Raw genomic sequence first — 17992 nt, forward strand, 5'->3', positions numbered from 1 at the left:
AGAATGATTATATGCAGGATTAAATGTATAGTTGCAGTAGTTTTCATCTGTAGGAGTGCCACGTAAGATTTCTTCACTTTGGCTTTATTTCCCTAGTTTAAAATACAGATACAGTGATACTTGTGTCATGTCTCTGTGGTGACATTCAGGAGTATCCGTGGAAGTCAGGTAACTCTGAGTGCGCTACAGTGGAATAACAGAACACATAAGTGTTATTCAAGTGAACGGTGCACTGACATCTTTAATGTATCAGAGGATAATAAGCGTCAAGGTCTCGTGGTCTAAGGTTGCTTTATTCTTAAGAGAGTCCATGTAGGGATTTTACGTGATTTATTTTATGCAGAGTGACAGACAATCGTTAAGTATCTTTGAAGGCCAGCCTTTTCTCTGCTTTAAAAAGTGTATCAAGGATGAAAAGAACTGTGTAAGAGCTAATTAATAATTAAAAGCATTTTAAAATGGAGAACTGGCTCCTAGAGCATAATTTTGTTAATTTCCTTCAGAATACATAAAATGTAACTGCTTGTTTCTGCTCTTTATGCCTGACTTTTTTCTTTTCCCTGGCTTTATGAACATTAGAAAACCTCTGTTACTGAAACAGGAGGAGTGTTCTGATGAGAAGCTGTGATCTTACTTTGTGCTTTGAGTTGGCACCTTTATATAAAATTCTAGGGCTTTTTTACAATAGGTACTTATCCAGTACCACTATCTGGCAGCCTTCTAAGATGTTTGTAAAACTTCTTTGTATAAGAAATAAGTTGTAGAGAACGCAAGTTTGCCACGTAAAGATGATAGTCTGACTGGTCGCTTGTGCAGACATCCCACATGTTCCAGCATCGCATGTTGACATGTAAGGTATATCACCCTTAAGTGTTTCTCTCTCACTGATAGTTTGTGTATTGGTAAGTACAGCTACTTTGGACTTTCTTGACTTCCTTTTTTCTTGGCCAGCTTCAGCAGCCTCCTGTCCGAGGAAAAGCAGGTCCCTCATGTGAGAGGAAGGTGAAATTTTCAAAGTGAAGCTGAGTGTTTCTGCCAGCCAAAATGAGAAGGGCAACCACTGAACATGAAGAATTACAAGCAATGTTGTAATAGAGACTGAATGAAAAGTTTTCCTTAGCCCTGAGACTATCTGACCTTATAACTGGGTGCCTATGGAGAATTATACCTTGTGCTGGCTTTGGACAGGAAAGAGTTACTCTCTTTACAGTGGCTGGTGTGAAGCTCTGCTCCTGAATTAGCTCTGAGAAAGGAACTGATGAGGTGTTTTTTTATCTGCTGCTGGGGAGTGCCTGCAACAAATTCAAGGTCTTTCTTAGCTTCTGGTACTGCAGCTGCATTCCCAACTCTCTTTGCTACAGGCAGTGTGGGGGGACACACAGTTCAGACAGCTGACCCAAACTGACCAAAGGAGTATGTCATTGCATAACATGTCATGCTCGGTACATAAGTGAGGAGTGGGTTCGGGAGCCATCACACTTTCACTTTTACTCTTTCACTTACACTTTCTACCATTCTAACTGCTTTGTTAGCTGCTTTGCTAATTCCTGTGCTGGCTCGTTCACAAGGGAGTTGGTAGGTTTGTTTAGTTTTTGTGGTCGTGCTGTCACTGACAGGGTTCGCTCAGACTCTGCTACAATCGCTTTCGGGCTGCAGCTGTCAGGCTTTCTGGCTCTCACTTCTTGGAACTTGGTTGTGCATCAGTCAGTGGGTGGTGAGCAATTTTATCATATAGGTCATATGTTTTATTTTCTATTATTTTAATTACTTACTGGTAGTAATATTTGTATGTATTCATTTAGATTCAAATAGTAAGTAGTTCTTATCTCAATTTTATGAGCTTCTTTGTCTTTTTCCTCAGATTCTTCCCCTCCTAGCCAGAGTTAATTAACAACATGCCTCCATACTCATTTCTTTCTCAAAACATATTTTATATCCAACTGTTTTAAGAAGCCTCAGGCTTTTGTCTCAATCCTCCTTTTGTTGAAGCTACCCATAGGCTTGCAGGGAGCAAGATGTGGGCTTTGATATGAAACTACTACTGCACTGAAAAATGTTTCATTGTTCTTCCCCAGGACACAATGTTCTCTCAGGTGAACAAACAGAATTAGATCCTGACAATAACTGAGGGAATGCTGGCTGTTATTTATTGTGCAAAACTAGAAGTCATCTCTTTTTTTGCCAGAAGATGGCATTATCATTAACAATTTAGGATTCCTGAAAACCTACCAATACTCTTTATTTCTTTACAAATCCAATCTATTTTGGAGAATTATGTATCTGTTTCAGAAATTGTCTTCAGACACAAAGAACACTACAGTGTTGGACAAATGGAAGCATTATTTTAATGAGAGAAAGACAATCTTTTCTTTTAGAGCATCACTGATTAAAAGGCCAGAAGGGTTACAATGCCAATTTCCTCTGAATTCTCTTGCCTATGAACCAGAACAAATCTTGTAGAAAACTGTCTACTCTTGAGTTTTAATGTAATCAGAAATGCTGGAACCCATCACCATGGCGATTGCTTAATTTTTTCCATGGTTAAGGAATTTGTTACTCCTTTATTAGTCAAGGTTCAGTTTTCCTAGGTTGTGAAATTGCTGTTCCATGGATGGAGAGACATTGGAGTCATCTGAAACCACGTAGATCCAGTGAGATGAATTATGTCTGGGGAAGCACAAGCAGCTATATTATGTGCCAGGCCAGGTCTCTTCAAGATGCCGTTTAGCTGCTTTCACATGGCACAGACGCTGGCCAATGACCCGCATAGAGCTGCTCACACGTCTCAGGACTAACCTTCTCGTATGTTCCATGGCACCTATATGACTTGGATTTTGAGAATCTTAGTCCCTTGTTGTCACACATAATGGAAGTCTGTCTCTTTGGTTATTTCTAGCTATTTAAAAATATTTTGTTTCATTTTTAATTAGAACCTTGAACTTAAAGTTCTTAGTTCTCTTCCCTTATCTGCTGCTCATGTTTTAGGCAGTGTCTTTGTTTTTTGTAATTTTTATCCTCTCTTCTCCTATGGTCAACATTATCGTTCAATCAGAGATTATCACCAAATTAGTTCTTGTACTGGTTGTTGACCACTTTATTTTTACCTTAAACATATATAAAGATGCAAGTGTAATCTAGGGTACAGGGTGGGCGTAGATGAAATAGGTTTGCTGGTTTGTTTTAATCTTTAACAGATTCTCTGTACTTTGAGCTTGGTGTCTGGACTTCATGTGCTAGCTGCTCCTTTCATCTAACAGAAGAAGCTGCAGTGCCTACAGAGAGTTACACAGGACCTGCACTGGTTTTATATTTTAATCTACCAAGATAGGCATTTTTTAAAAACCCTTCTTTAAATGAAGTCTGAAGTTCCTGAGAAGTTTTATTTGTTAGACAACCTGGCAAATTGTGGATGCTTGGGAAAACCCTTCTACGTGTGTTAGCCTCTCTGATCCCTGGTCTTGCTGTTGTCTCTGTCAATTTTGATTTCCCCCTCCCATGATCTAATAATCTCAGCAGTGGCTCTTTACCTCAAGATTCAGAATCACATTACATATCCATTAAATAAGTCTACCTACATACCAATGTTTTCGTCTTGAAGCTTGTTACTGCTGAATCTCATGATTGTGTTATGGCTGACTTCAGTCTACAGTGTAGACTCCGGCTTCTGTATCATTTTAGATGTCCTCTGCTGCACATTTCGGTCTCTCTAGTATCTTATACAGTCAACACTTCAGTATAATCTTTATTGCTTTATTGTTATTATTTCAACATGTTAGTTAATTTTAATGATACGGAATTGAATTTGGGGTGATATTTGGTGACCTTGTTTTCTTACATGATGTTATTGCAGACATGCTTGAAAATCCTGTCAAAGAACATATCCTGAATTACAGGGGGAAAAACTTAGTCTTAAGTAACTTGGTTTTATTGAATGTCATAGTAATCTCCAGACATGAGTAAAAGCTTTAGTTGCTAAAGTCCTACACTGAGCAAAGATATAAGACGACAGTGGGCAACAGACACTTGAAGTGCTATCATTTTTCCATTTTATGGAACAAGTAAAAATATCTGCAGATATTAATCCATCTGGATACAGACAGCTGCGCAATGCATTGCTAGGGAGACTTGAGTGAAGGAGTTGAGGGTTTTTTGGCATACCTTTCAGTGATGCACGTTGCTTTTTTGGGTTTCCCAAGAATGCAAGAATGGCGTTGAAGTAGCATATATAGATTTAGAGAAATTATGTGTTTCGAATTTCGCAGAAAGTTTTAGCTGTTCTGTCAGGGACACCTGGAAATGCTGAGAGGATTAATTATGTACAAGAGAAAGTTACACGACAAAACTACAACTTTGCTGTAGTTCATCTACAGGATGAACGGTCTGAATTATTCAGCAAATGAAGTTTCTTCTCCTTTGGTTAGTTAGCCAGGAGTAGCTGAACCACATTAGACCACATGCCCTGACATTAAATTGAGTATCTAAAATTAGGCATTTTACATTCTGTAGCTTGAGGACAGGGTTTCAGTAGCTGCGACATTCATCAAGTAAGCATCAGGCCTGTAGGAACTCGGCAGCAGTAAGTAACACTGCATTGTGCATTTCTTGCATATTATTCTGTATTATCTATAATTTTAAAATACAGTTTGATAGATAAAACGTTTGTTTGTTGGTTTGTTTTTGTTATTGCTATATTCTAGTGTTTGATGGTCTAATGTATTGTAAACTTCAAGTTTAACAAGCTTGTAGCGTAACTGCAGGTAATGGCATCAGGAAATGTATAGCTTCTTCATTAGTAACTTTGTCAGATGTGATGTTTCTTATGATTCTAATATTCATTTTGTTTGATTTCTTGCAGACTTTAGCTTGAAGATGGCATCATGCCTTTATGAATGCCTTTGTGAGGCAGAACTGGAAAAATACTATCCTCATTTTGCTGCTTTTGGTCTTCAGAAGATTGATGAGCTTGCCAAAGTTTCCATGAAAGATTATACCAAACTGGGAGTCCACGACATGAATGACCGCAAACGACTCTTTCAGCTCATTAGAATAATCAAGATTATGCAAGAGGAAGGCACTGCAGACTTAAGCAAACAAGATTTTCAACAAAGTGGCCTTTTCATTCAGCCTCAAGTGACCAGATCAGGTCCCCGTAGGCAGCTGCGTTTTGAGTCTTTCTTTGAAGAAAATGATGGATCAGTTAAACACTGTGAATCTGAATCGTATGGTTCATCTGATTTCAGTTCCCATGAAGAGAAGAAGAGTGAAGGGGAAATGTTGGGTCACATTCAACTACATGATTCAGAGCTGATCAGATTAAGTAGAAGAGACCTAAATATTCATGGAATATGCACAAAAAAGGACTTGAGCTGTCCAACAGTTTCTGATGATATTGGTCCTCTCCTAGGGGATTCTGAAGCTCCTATCATACAAAGAATAACTCATATTTCAGGGTATAATTACGGACTACCTCACTCCTGTACCAGGTAATTATCAGCTACCTTTATTTTGCTGTATTTCAAGTTAGTTGTAATTAATTCTTACTTATTGCAGAGGAGAAGCTGTCTTCATCACTTCCAAATAAGTAATCCTAACACTACAGAGCAATGTCTGATCTTATAGAGAAGAGAGATATTAATAAGCACTTGTGACTCTCCAAGTCTGGTAGAAGGCATCAGCTGAATTGCACCAGCTGCAGCTCACCGAAGTTGTCTAAGAGTAGTCTTCATTGTCTTTCAGGATTGAAAGCTTTATTTTCTTGGTGTTTAGGCTAATCTCTCTTTTTCTTTCTATAAGACTATCTTGCAAAAAATTGTTGTTCCAAAATATGGCATGGTCTGTTGATAAGTTTGTCAATTTTTTTCCCAGTAAAAAGTATACATGCAGTGATGGCTATATTTGTTTATAAAGAAATGTCTGAACTGGAGCTTTAGAAGGAAACAAAATGGCTATAATAGGAATGGGATACAGATGCAGTGGTGAGAGGGATGCCTTACAGTTGCTCCCCAAGAACATGATCTGTAACCTTTATACTTTTCCCAGTGTTTGGTAATAAAGGGACTATGGTTATCTTGAACCACTGGTAAGTCTACCCTGGTAATATTTTTAAAGCACAAAACAATTTTTTCCTGATTGAGCAGGCAGAGCACGTACAGCTCTGCACACAAACTACCGGTGTCTAGGTCACCACACTGCAGTCGTGGCAGTGTTGGTTTAAAATGCAGTGAAGAGATGTAGCTGCATGAGGCTGGGCCTTGGTCTGGAAAGGCTGTGGTGAAAGATACAGTGTGTGGGAGGATCCGTGGAGTTGGGGTGTCCGTTACAACTCCCACTGAGTGTGCATGCAGCTTGGAGGGATAGGTGCTGCTAACACTGGAAGAGTACTAAGAGGACAGTAGTTAGGGCAGTTAACCTGTGAGATGAAAGACCCAGGTTTATAACCCCTTTGCTGGAAATAATTCATTCCCACCTTCCGGAGAATTAATTAATAAATAACCTCCTACACATATTTTCATCTTAGTGCATTCTCTGTCTCCTCTAGAAATTGAGCCAAGGTGCCACTGCAAGAGCAGGATTCATGGTGCTGGGAAGTAAAAAAGTTATAAAATATAACCTAATGGCTCGGAGAGAGGAGTTCAACATTTTTAATCCTGCGGTAGAGCCATGTTCTTTGTTGTTCTCACTTTCTTCCCTTGTTCTTCACTTTTTTTCCTAAGCACATTCTTCTGTGCCCAGCATTAGGGTTCATCCTGTGGGCTTTCTGCATCCTTCTGGCATGCCTGAGTTTCTCCTGCTGTTCTGACCACAGAGAACGTGTTGTGCATTCCAGGCTTGGGCCAGTCTGCTGACGCTTGGGTTTGTGATTCCTGTTTTGCAACTCCCTGACTACTTCACTGAATCCCTCCATTCCCATGTCACTTTGTGTCTGGGGCACTGCGAAGGCTATTCTAGTCTCATCTGTGAGAAACATTGGAAAACACTGGCACGATTTCACACGGCACAAAGATGAAGAGCTCCTTTAATATGTTTAAATGTATTTTGCACTTGCCACAGCAAATGCCTTGATTTTGACAAGGCACAGTGATTCTTCTGGCCTCTTGTCTAATCAGGTTTCTAGTGACCTGTGTAGAGATTTTTGTGGTATTTTGGTTGGTTTTTGGTTTGGTTTTTTTTTTCCCTGGTTATAAACGCCCCACGTTTTGTTACAAAATACAATTTCTGTCTATGAAAGGTAACAGAAAATCTAAACTTTGTGTTTAGCATATACAATTAAAATGCATTCTGTTCCCAGATAAAACGTATTCTATGCACCTCCATACTAGAAAGAATTTATGCATTTTCTCTCACAAAAAAAGACCCTCCGAGTCTTCAGTTTTTCCTTTATCCAAATCTTGCAATGAGTCCTTCCTCCTCCAAGCTCCTAGTGCACTACAGGCTCTTTCTGTAGGTCACCAAATCCAGCCTCTGACATGAGAATTAAGCTTCAGAGCCTCAGATCATTTGTTGGACAACATTTGGTGCCTAGTGATACCCATAAGCTCACACTAGCTTATGAAGCATCTTATTTCAAGTATCGTTGCCTTTCTTTTCAGGGGAAAGAATTTTCCATCTAAATGCAGGGCCTGATCCTGGTCTGCATGGCAAAGCTGTACTAAAATTAAAGGGACTCCTGTTACAAGTAAAGATCGTTGGTGTGTAGTCTTTGAAGACCACATCTTGAGATTTATATCTGCATTCTGTATGCTTCTGGAGAATCATGCAGAACAACAGCAGTGATACCAAAATCTTGTAGTTTAATTAGATACTGAGTAACTTGTGGGTTTGGTTTTAGTTGATTAGAAAATTAGTACGTTAGTTTTTAGTCGCTACATTAAGAGATGTTGAAAGGGAATTTGGAGAGCATGGCAAAAACACTACTTTTGGGCAAGTCAGGGCTTGATTAAAATTATTTTTTCTCACAAACTGACATTTAAATCCCATCTGAAAATCATTACTCATTTGGCTGAAGAAAGTTTAAAAAGGGAAAGGTAGACTGAATACTTTTTTGTTGAACTCAAGCATATTCTGTATGCTGCATCACAAAATGCTTTACACAGCAAGTTAATCAATGAAATGTGAAATGACCTCATGGTTCTGAGGTGTCTGGAAGGGAACTAAAGTAAACTTGCTAAAACACAAAGAGCACAACTTTGCCAGTGGTCTGAAACCTCATATTTTTTACGATAAAAGAAACAAATTGGATATAAGACCAAAGGGGAGACAATCACGAGATCAGTATTTCTAATTTTGAGCTGAATTGTAGCATGGTGATACTGCCTTGTTTCCCACTTTGTGTCATTTATCTGTAACCTGGTTGACAGCCTGTAATAGGAAGAATGAAAGTCAGTGTAAGAGGAAAAGCAGCTAAATATTCTACCTTCTCCTTTTCAAGATCTGTTCATACTTTTATCATTCATAATTAAACAACTAATCATGACTGAAAAATTTCAGCTAGGTTAAATTTCATTAAGTTAACTTGTATATTATGCCAGCTTCAGTCATGTTGAGTTGTGGACAACTGAAAATACACTAGTCCAGCAACAAGCTCAGGAATGTAGCTGTCGAAACACAACTATTCTTTTAAGAGAATTGCACAAAAGACATCCGTATATTTAGGAAAAAACAGCAGAAATTTCACCATGTAATAATGAGAGGTGAGGTGTTTTGGGTTTTTTTTGGATAAGCCATTAAGACAGAAATTTTTCTGGTAAAGCTCATAAACCAAGACAAATTTATGCATATTCTTGATTTCATAGTAATCTGAATGCAAACCTATGCTATTGTCATAGATCCAGCACTTCTGAGAAAGAGAGTCCATGGACAGAAAGTGAAAAAATAAGAGTGTGCGTCCGAAAACGTCCTCTAGGCCTGAGAGAGAAGCGACGTGGGGAGGTTAATATCATCACAGTGAAAAATAAAGAAACCCTACTTCTCCATGAGAAGAAAGAGGCTGTTGATCTTACCCAGTATATCTTACAGGTAACGTGCTTTACTTGAATATTGTGTTTATGGGCCAGTCACTTGCGTGGTGACTTATGGTGTTTATGGGCCAGTCACATTTGCTTTGAAAAAAGCAAATTGTACTTGGAGTTTCAGAGGGGAAACAGAAAAGGGCTGTCTGCATTTCTTGCACTGAAAGTGGTGATGGGCTTTTCCATAAGCTCAGCATAACTGTATCTGAATTACTTTTGACTTATGCCAGCCTGTGGCAGAACACACGAGTCCAGAATCTGAAGCCTCAAAGGCATGTTTCTTGCAGCTTTCTTGGCGTGTGGCAAGATAAAACCCTCTGCTGCATGCCACTGCTGCAGGAGAATCGCCTGCTACAGAGTCTCCCGATAGCTTTCCAGGGTACTTCAGCAAGAAGTTCCCTTTTCACTGTTTCAGCACTGCAGGCCTGTTTCAATGAATTGCATACACTCTCATCCCCTCCCTTCCTTTGTTCTAAAATGCTTTTGAAAATTGAGTTCCCTTTTGGTCTTTGTTTCTTAATCCCAAATACCTTGTGCTGTCATAGTTCAGATTCTCAGTTTTGACTGACAGCACCAGGAACAGAATCGATTTCTAGAGAGCAGCAAGCCATTCTCACTCTACTGGGTGTTATTTTTACAGTCTGGGTCCTAGGAACAACTGTTCCGAGTATTCAGTAAAAATTCAGTTTGCAGCTCTGTCGGGCCCAGTTCGTATACCACCTTCTACGGTGTGACACGAGCAGCAATTCCACCCCACTCCCTCTATCTGACTACCTATATTTGGCATTTATGTGGTGCTTATCACCTCAGTATCTCAGTGCTGAAATAACCACTAATTGATTTTGTTATCTCAGTAGAGACAAATGAAATCCTGCTATCCATCAGTATTGTCCAAGCAAAAGTGGGCCATGACATGTGTCTAGTCTTTAGGGCCAAGGAGAACATCTCTGCCTCCAAGTCTGGCTACTCGCCCTGCCTCCATCTCTTGCTCCTACAGGAAGACAGCAAGGGGTACAGATCAAATGGGCGTTGGTGGGGCATATTCCAGCTCCACGGCCCAAACTGCGGGCCATCACAGAGCATGTCTGCCCTCTGAGCCACCTGTAGCTGCTGAGAATCCCTGATTTAACCTGCCTCTGAGCAGGTGAGTTTGTTTATGCATCACTGAAGTGATTCTCAGCCCTAGAGATCTCCCACTCCAATTCACGCTGCAGTGAATTTGTTATAGTGCAGCGTTGGGCACCAGTGCACGGAGGCGCTTTTGAAAATGTGTTTGTGACTGTCCCGGAAAACACTATCCTTAACCTAGAAGGAGCCACAATGAACCCTGTTGCAGTGTTTCCAGAGGCCTTGCTGCTTTGGGTCAGACCTGGAGTGCGGAAGGTTTTGGGTTTTCTTGCCCCCTTCTGAGATGATACAACCTAGCTTTCCTTAGGGATAGCTTCTGTCTTCTCTGGCACACAAAGTTTTTAAGTGTGCAGAAGAGAGACAGTTGATCACTGAGGACTGATTTTGAGGGAGTTCAGAGTTTGAGTGCTTTTTACTGTTACAGTGTTACTGGGTATCTGCAGGCTGATTCATTTTGGGAATAGATGAGGGCTTGCTTTAATTAGCTTTTTACTTTTTTCCCTTGTCAGAAGGCTGTGGTACGTTCTGCTTCAGATTGATGGGAAATTAAGGCATCTTTGCTTCCTCCCTACCCGCTCCCTCCATCTCCTGATTAGTCGTGATGATGTGTTCCTGCAGATGTCACACTGCATGTTAAATGTGCCCTATTGCTTTGTACCTCACCAAAGCCATATGAAGCCAATGGAAAGACTCCTGTATTTAAATTTACCTTTGAATGGGGGTGAAGGGGAAGAGAAACATACTCATTTTCATGCACACGTCATGTTTATTTTTCAGCATGTTTTTTATTTTGATGAAGTCTTCGGGGAATCCTGTACCAATCAGGATGTGTATATGAAGACAGCTCATCCTCTCATTCAACATATTTTTAAAGGGTAGGGCATCAATGCTTACATTGGTTGTTTTCTGCCTTTTTGTTTTTCAATATCATGTACTGCTTTAAATTTTCATTTTATGATTTTCATCTTTTGAAAAATACATTCATTTCATCTTTGCCATGTACCTTCTCCCTATTAGGATGTCTTTGACTTCAACTTTGAGAAAATAAATTAGGGAAAAATTTCTTCACATTTGGTGAGAAATCTAAATCACAGAGGAAGTTAAAATTGGACCTTAGCTGCAACAAAGAGACACTGTGGCCTGCCTAGAATGAAAAAAATGTGTGCCAGGATTTCTGAAGTCTAATCTCCACTCTAAAAAGGCTTCTGTGTGGTATAGAACACTCATCTGTAACAGAATAATAGTACCTCCTTCATGAGATGGCTGTGAGATAATTTTGCATGTATTTGTGCATGTCATGGGGCAATAGAAATTACTAATAACCTTGTGATTTATTTTTATTTTATTGATTTATATTTGCTTGGAGGTTTAATCATAATTACATACTTCCTGATTAACAGGAAATTGATGGTGGCTTTACATGGCTGATCTTATTTTCACACCAAGCAACAAGCTTGAATATAATTACATTTTTGAGTCTTTGAAGGAAAGGATTACATATCCGTGCTGAAAATCAACAAAATGGAGCAGTCTGTTACTGAAAATCTCCAAGTATCGCCAGCAGAGACAAAGATTATCATGCTCTTGAGAAAAGGAAAGTGAAAAAGGAGAATCTTGTAGCTTGCTGTGTAGTAATCACTACAGGCACAGTTCACATCACAGCTAATCCAGCAGTGCCCCCAAAAGAGATGCCACTGTTTTTTCTTAGCTTTCCCTAACTTTTCTGTCACTCCCACTGCATCCTCTTCACTGGCATTGGTCTGATCTCACACCATGGTCAGATAATTCTGCAATCGAAGCTGGCAAGAAATTGCTCGCTATGTTTACTGCAACCCTACATTTTCATTCATTTCTCTGCCAGGGTACTGAGCCAGCTAAAAAGTATATTTTTTTTTTAAGGTAAGGGGAAAGTAAATCCTTTGTTCTGTAGTATTTAATTTTTTTGCCTGGTTCAGTTCCCCGAGTCTGTTCACATCATACTTATGGGTTCAGTGCTTGTAGAAGAGCAAGGATGGGGAAGTAGGCACACAGTAAGCTCAGCTTAGATGGGCTTGAAGTGCAGAGGAGCTGTATCCTGAGACCGCCTTGGCATGTCGTGTGCATCGCCATTATAACCTTAAGGGGATTCAGTGACAAAGTTGGAGCAATCTGGAACCAGCCAAGGCTGTGATTTCACTACCTGGAGTGAGCGAAATGAACAGCTCTCTGCCACGGAAGGGGAATAATCCTCTTCCTAGACACATCCCTATAGGTCACGTGAAGCCAGTTTAGGCATATTTCGCGATCCTCTGCAAGGTACTTTAAACACAGCAGAAAATCAGCTTGCAAAAACCATGGAAAGTTTTCTGCTGTTTCAGTGCTGTAAAGTCAAACATCAGAGCCAGCACAGTGAGGGTTGGGACAGTGGGGTAGGTCACACAGCTGGGAGCAGAGGAAGGGAAGAGCAAGACCTTCCCCTAGGCAACAACAGCCCTTTAGATTGACTGAGCTGCATGCAGGACTGCAGCCTGAGCCAAAGTGACCTCCCTCAGTAAATTAAAGTGCCAGGGTGTTAATTTTCATCAAGTACAACATGTGTTAATACAGAAGCTGACCTATGTGACTGGTTTGCATCTGGTGTCACAGCAACTTTTCTGTGTGATTAATAATCAGTAGGATTCCCATTCACGATCCGACGCTACTTCTGTAGCGTCTAAACAGCTGGAAGAATAATAATGAATTCTTAGTTTCTTTAAATGCATTTTTGGCATCTGGAAGAAAGGAAGAGAGCCAGCACTCTGACATGGCAGCTTTCCATAGGACATGCTTGGCAATCACTGTTGTTTTGCAATATCCCAGACAGGAAAGTTAACCAAACCTCATTGCTAAGAGTCTGCAATAGTTAGATAGATAGTGACACTACAGAATCTCTTTTAGTAGATTAAAAATGTAAGCTTTTCTTCACAGAGGCAATGCAACCTGCTTCGCATATGGGCAGACTGGTGCTGGCAAGACTTACACGATGATAGGTACTCAGCGGAACCCAGGACTCTATGCACTGGCTGCCAAGGACATCTTTAGACACCTGGAAGCATCACAGTCAAGGAAAGATCTCCTTGTTTTTATCAGTTTTTATGAGATCTACTGCGGACAGCTCTATGATCTGCTAAATGGAAGAAAAAGGTATTTAAAAACACATTTTGCTACAAACATATGGTTAGGAATCAGTTGCTTACTGTTTATAAATCAGTTACAGTTTCGTGCAATTACACGTAATATATTACCATGTATAGTAAATGTTAAGTATTTAATTAGGATTGTTCCTAGGAGCAACTTAGAAAGGAAGGCAGAGTCTGGCACTAAATACTGTGGCCTTGATAGGGGCTCCTGGCTTCTACTGTTTTGGCTGGGCATGGGAAATAAGAAAGCATAAGGACCAAGGGTGGAGAAATGAGCTCATGCTGTTTTGCTTACTCTACAGTAATGTACTAGCTGAATATCCATAGGTAGAGAAAGAACCTTCTTGTGGCCACAAGTTCTTATTCCAACCACTGTGGAGTCCCTGTCTTTCCCTGCTCAAACACAACTATCCTGTTGTGCCGGTGGGAATTTGGCTCTTGCCACTCTAGTCTCTGAAGATCCTGTTGATCTCCCACTTGTCATGCTTGATGCTTCAGAGTCTGCTCGCCTTCTCCCTGAGCGCCTTTACCCAGCAGCCCAGTGACTCAGCCAGAGTGAGGTGATGCTGCCATCGCCATCAGTAGTAGCATTTCAGCCCCGGACTCATTCAGATGGATGTATACTCCTACAGGAGCTCCATCCAGAATGCAAACTGGGACAACGCAGTAGATAAAAAACTCTGCTGTGGTCTGAAATCTCTAAATAAAATAACAGTCAGTTAAGATTTCAGCAGTGAAATCTTGTCGGAGTGATCTTGAAGGAACATTGCCTACCTGCTGGAGACTTTGAGCAGCCTTGAGAACACTATCTTGAGAGCACATTGGAGAGCTTTCTGCCTGGGGAAGTGAGCATCTGTTTCCAAAGGAAGCACCTGTTTTGTGAACGTGTGCTCCCTTTCTCCACAACAGTCTGTAAGGAGCAGGCAGCCAGCTATGTAAGGAGATGATTTACTATGTAAGAAGGAGTGCCTTCATATTCTCTGCATGTCCATTCGCTATCTTACATGTCACTGAAGGGGAAGATTGAACTTCCTGCATGCATCATGTCTGTATTCTTCCTGTATACTGTGACGCTTCTGTGTCATTCACAGCAGAGGTGCTCTGAAATCTGACTCTGCGGCTATGAGAGCTGCTTTGAAATTGTGTGCAAAAATCTTGGGAACTCGTACAGAGCATAGCTTACAAACTGAACTTCCTAGAGAAGCCTGAGATGTGGTATAGAGAGAGACAGGAACTCTAAAATGCGAACATGATAATTTACTTTCCTGCTTTATTGTATTCCTAAACTAGCAGCAATGAATTGCTAATATCTCCTTAACAGTGAAATGTCAGTGGTACACATTCTAAATGAAATATCTCCTCAGCTCTGAAAATAGATGAATGACAGTGGTGCCTCTCCCCAGTCGGTAGCCTTGGTTGCTTTTTCACAGTGTCATAGCACTGACATGTGCTTTCATTGAAGCTGTTTGGGATTTCAGAAAATTTTCTGCACTGTTTTTTTTCAGGCTTTTTGCAAGAGAAGATAACAAGCATGTCGTTCAAATAGTTGGACTGTGGGAGGTTCATGTGGACTCTGTAGATCTACTGTTGGAGGTAGCCCCTACCTTTGCTTTTTCAATTTCCCTTCTACAGCCTTATTTGCTAATTATTACAATATGTCATTTGCAGAGATTATTTGTTGTGTAGCATACATGTGTGTTCCTGTTGAAGGGTCTGAGATTGCCAACCCCAGCAGAGCACTGAGGAGCCTTTATTCAGTAAGCTTCTGGGTCACTGTGACTGGTGTTAGTGACATGCAAGCTGTTGACGTACAGCTGTCGCTTCTGCTACCACTCCTTAGGACAAGAAACGGACCGCTGTCACTATTCCAGAAATTAAATAGTGTCCCAGCAAGGGACTCTGAAAGCTGGATAGGTATTTTTTCGCAGTGTGATTTCTTCGGCTTCTATGAACTTAATTTTTCTATATAAAAGGCATGTGGATGTGGGTTAAAAGATACAAGTTTGAAAATCAGTAGGACTAAAAATTAGAAAATACTTGATTGAGATAGTGATCTGCATGAGGATTAAGACACTGCTTAGAAACTCACAGGTGATAACAGCCATGTAAAATTAGGATCTTTAAACAATAGCTGACATGCAGCTCAAGCAAGGCTTTGGTTTTCCTTCCCAGCCTGGCTAAGCCCTAAAAGGGCGCTGGCAAATTTTCTGCATTGTCCTGCAGCAAGTAAGCTGGTTAAATCTGCTTTCTATGTAGCCTGACTTTGCACAGTTTAATTCCATTCTCAGTAAGGAATTGCAAATTACAATTGCCTGATAGTGTAATTGACTCATTAAAACTGGCATGGTGTGCCCACTTATATTCCATTTAATTCTGTTCTTTGTCTTCTCATTAACTCTATCCTTCGGGACATGCTGTAGTAAATTTGCTATATGGTGGATTAACACATTCCTCTCTATTATCACATTCCACACATAGAAGAGCCATAAAATGACTTCGTTCTCACAGGTATCTGGGCAAAAAAATAATTTTCTATTGTCCACAGGCCCGTTTGAACACAGAAATGTCACTGGCTTGATTCACAGCTTAACAGATAGATGGGAGGAGGCTTGAATACATATCCCTAGTTATTCACTATTCATTGATGTTGGCTTTGGTTCAGAAATTATCTGCATTTAGCACTAATAAAACGCTCGGGAGCTGCAGCAGGTGGTTGGGTTGCTGGTTGAGAACTGGCCTCTGAAAGGCATGAATAATGCGCATCTGTCAACCAAGAACGTATTGGTTTTGCTAGATAATATTTAAATCTATTCTTTCGGCCAGAAACAAAATTAATGGCTGCTCCAGTTGCTGCTAGACTTTCTGCAGTCGTCCTTAAAAGGTTGCAAGAGACTTACCCAGATTTGTGCCTTGAAGGATCCTCTGTCCTCTTGCCTTGCTTCTCTCCCTGTTTTCTTACGTTACTGCTGCACAGCGTATGGTCTCTAAGTATCCCTGCGAGCACGTGCATATACAAAGTTCGGAAAGAAACACTGGCAGGGATCCAGCCTAAGGTAGCATCTGCCTTGCACCAGATTGTAAGGCTGTAATGAACCATTGCTCCTAATGTTACCTCCCCTCAGGAGAACAAGGTCTCTTTCTGAGAGACTGTGCTTTTATTTACAATTTGCTTGCATTTTGTCCCCCTTATTTTGCAGGTGATTTTGAAGGGGGCAAAAGAACGTAGCACAGGCACTACCAGAGTCAATTCGGATTCCTCTCGATCTCATGCTATCATCCAAATCCAAATTAAAGACACAGCCAACAGGACATTTGGAAGGTAAGACTAGAAGCTGGAGTGCTCAGGGGTGATGAGGAGGTCGAACCCAGAGACATCCAGGAGGCAAACAAAGAGGAGGTGTTGAATTACTCGGCAGCTGTGGATTATACTGGAAGACAAGGTTCAAATGGACTTTGAGAAGTTTCACACTCTTTTCTCTGTTCCAAGGGAGAGGGATTAAGCCTCATCTGTGAGAGCTTTGCCAAACTTGTTTGTAAAACTTGCCAGTGAAGGAGTTTGGCAACCAAATCCATCCCTTCCTCTTTCCTGCCCGATGTTAATCTGGCTAAAGGTAGATGTCTGCAGTGGGCATATCCACATGTGAACTCGTCACCTTTGACATCAGTAGAAAGAAATAGTCACTCTGGGGATCCAATTCACACCGTTCTGCAGAGTCATCTAAATTAGGTCAGATGGATTTGACCCTCGAAGCACCTCTGTCCTGTAAGAGAGTACAAAGGGAGCCAGGGATGACTACCTCAGGTGGAAGTGATTCCATCAGAGATGTTTGCCTTTGGTCAGAGGAATCATAGGACCTCACTTAAGCCTCCCTGATAATTTGAGTGTGGCTCTGATGCTGTCTGCAGCAGACAAAACAAGCAGGTTACTTCCTCGTGTAGCAGCCATTTTACATATTGGCAGATTGCAATTGTGCCTCGTAAGGCATCTTTTCTCCAGACTGAACAACCACAAGAAATAGGTCTAAGGAAAGCGGTCTAGGTGTCTATATTACTGCTGAGTGTCAAAAACCCAAGCTGATGCACCCTTCCAACCACTACCCTGCAGTCTTGCTTCCCAGGGCCTTATTTAAATACAAGGGAAGAGCCACAGTGGAGTGAGGAAAAGGCAGAACAGGCTTAGAAATAGAAGCGTATGTGGTTATGTAGGTGTGGCACGTGTGCCCCTTTCTCTGTTACCAAAAGGGAGGTGGAGCTGGAGTCGGGAAAGGATCCCAGGATAGGCCTGTAAGGGAAATTAGGGCTGTTGCAGGGAAAGGAGAAGGGCAAAGACAAAGATACGGTGCAACAGCCAGTACAGCAGCTGGCATCCAGAGCTAGGGGCTGTGAGCGGGAGTAATGGAGTTCTGTGGAGGGAAGGGGAAAGGAACACTGAAAACTCAGTGTGTTACTACACTGGACATTTCTGTTTGTGTTGCCCTTAATTCCCATTTGACAGGGCAATTGTCTGTTTTATCTGGAAGAAAAATCGAGAAGTTTAGTTTAATAAACTGTGTTATTAGGAAGCTACAAGCACAGTGATTTCCTGGAGAGATGAATGTGTTGCACTTTAAACAGCTCATCCATTAAACTGTGGAGCACTCTCATCACATGCAATTATACTTTCTATTTTGATTGTGTTAGTGCCATGATGCTCTGACA

At 40.9% G+C, this 17992-nt stretch overlaps 1 protein-coding gene across 1 annotated transcript in view; it reads left to right on the forward strand.

Annotated features, from left to right (window-relative positions):
• Positions 1–4869: 4869 nt before the first annotated feature.
• The window catches only part of KIF24 (kinesin family member 24), a gene marked incomplete at its 3' end in the record, with an annotated part of 20877 nt that continues 7754 nt past the window's right edge, over positions 4870–17992 (forward strand). Inside the window, exons 1-6 of the mRNA XM_010157841.1 lie at positions 4870–5483; positions 8826–9015; positions 10914–11011; positions 13083–13298; positions 14800–14887; positions 16492–16613. Of these exons, the coding sequence (XP_010156143.1) occupies positions 4870–5483; positions 8826–9015; positions 10914–11011; positions 13083–13298; positions 14800–14887; positions 16492–16613 (1328 nt within the window). The remainder of the gene's footprint in view (positions 5484–8825; positions 9016–10913; positions 11012–13082; positions 13299–14799; positions 14888–16491; positions 16614–17992) is intronic.

Source organism: Eurypyga helias, unplaced genomic scaffold (genome assembly GCF_000690775.1).
Source record: "Eurypyga helias isolate BGI_N326 unplaced genomic scaffold, ASM69077v1 scaffold6088, whole genome shotgun sequence".
NCBI classification, from domain to species: Eukaryota; Metazoa; Chordata; class Aves; order Eurypygiformes; family Eurypygidae; genus Eurypyga; species Eurypyga helias.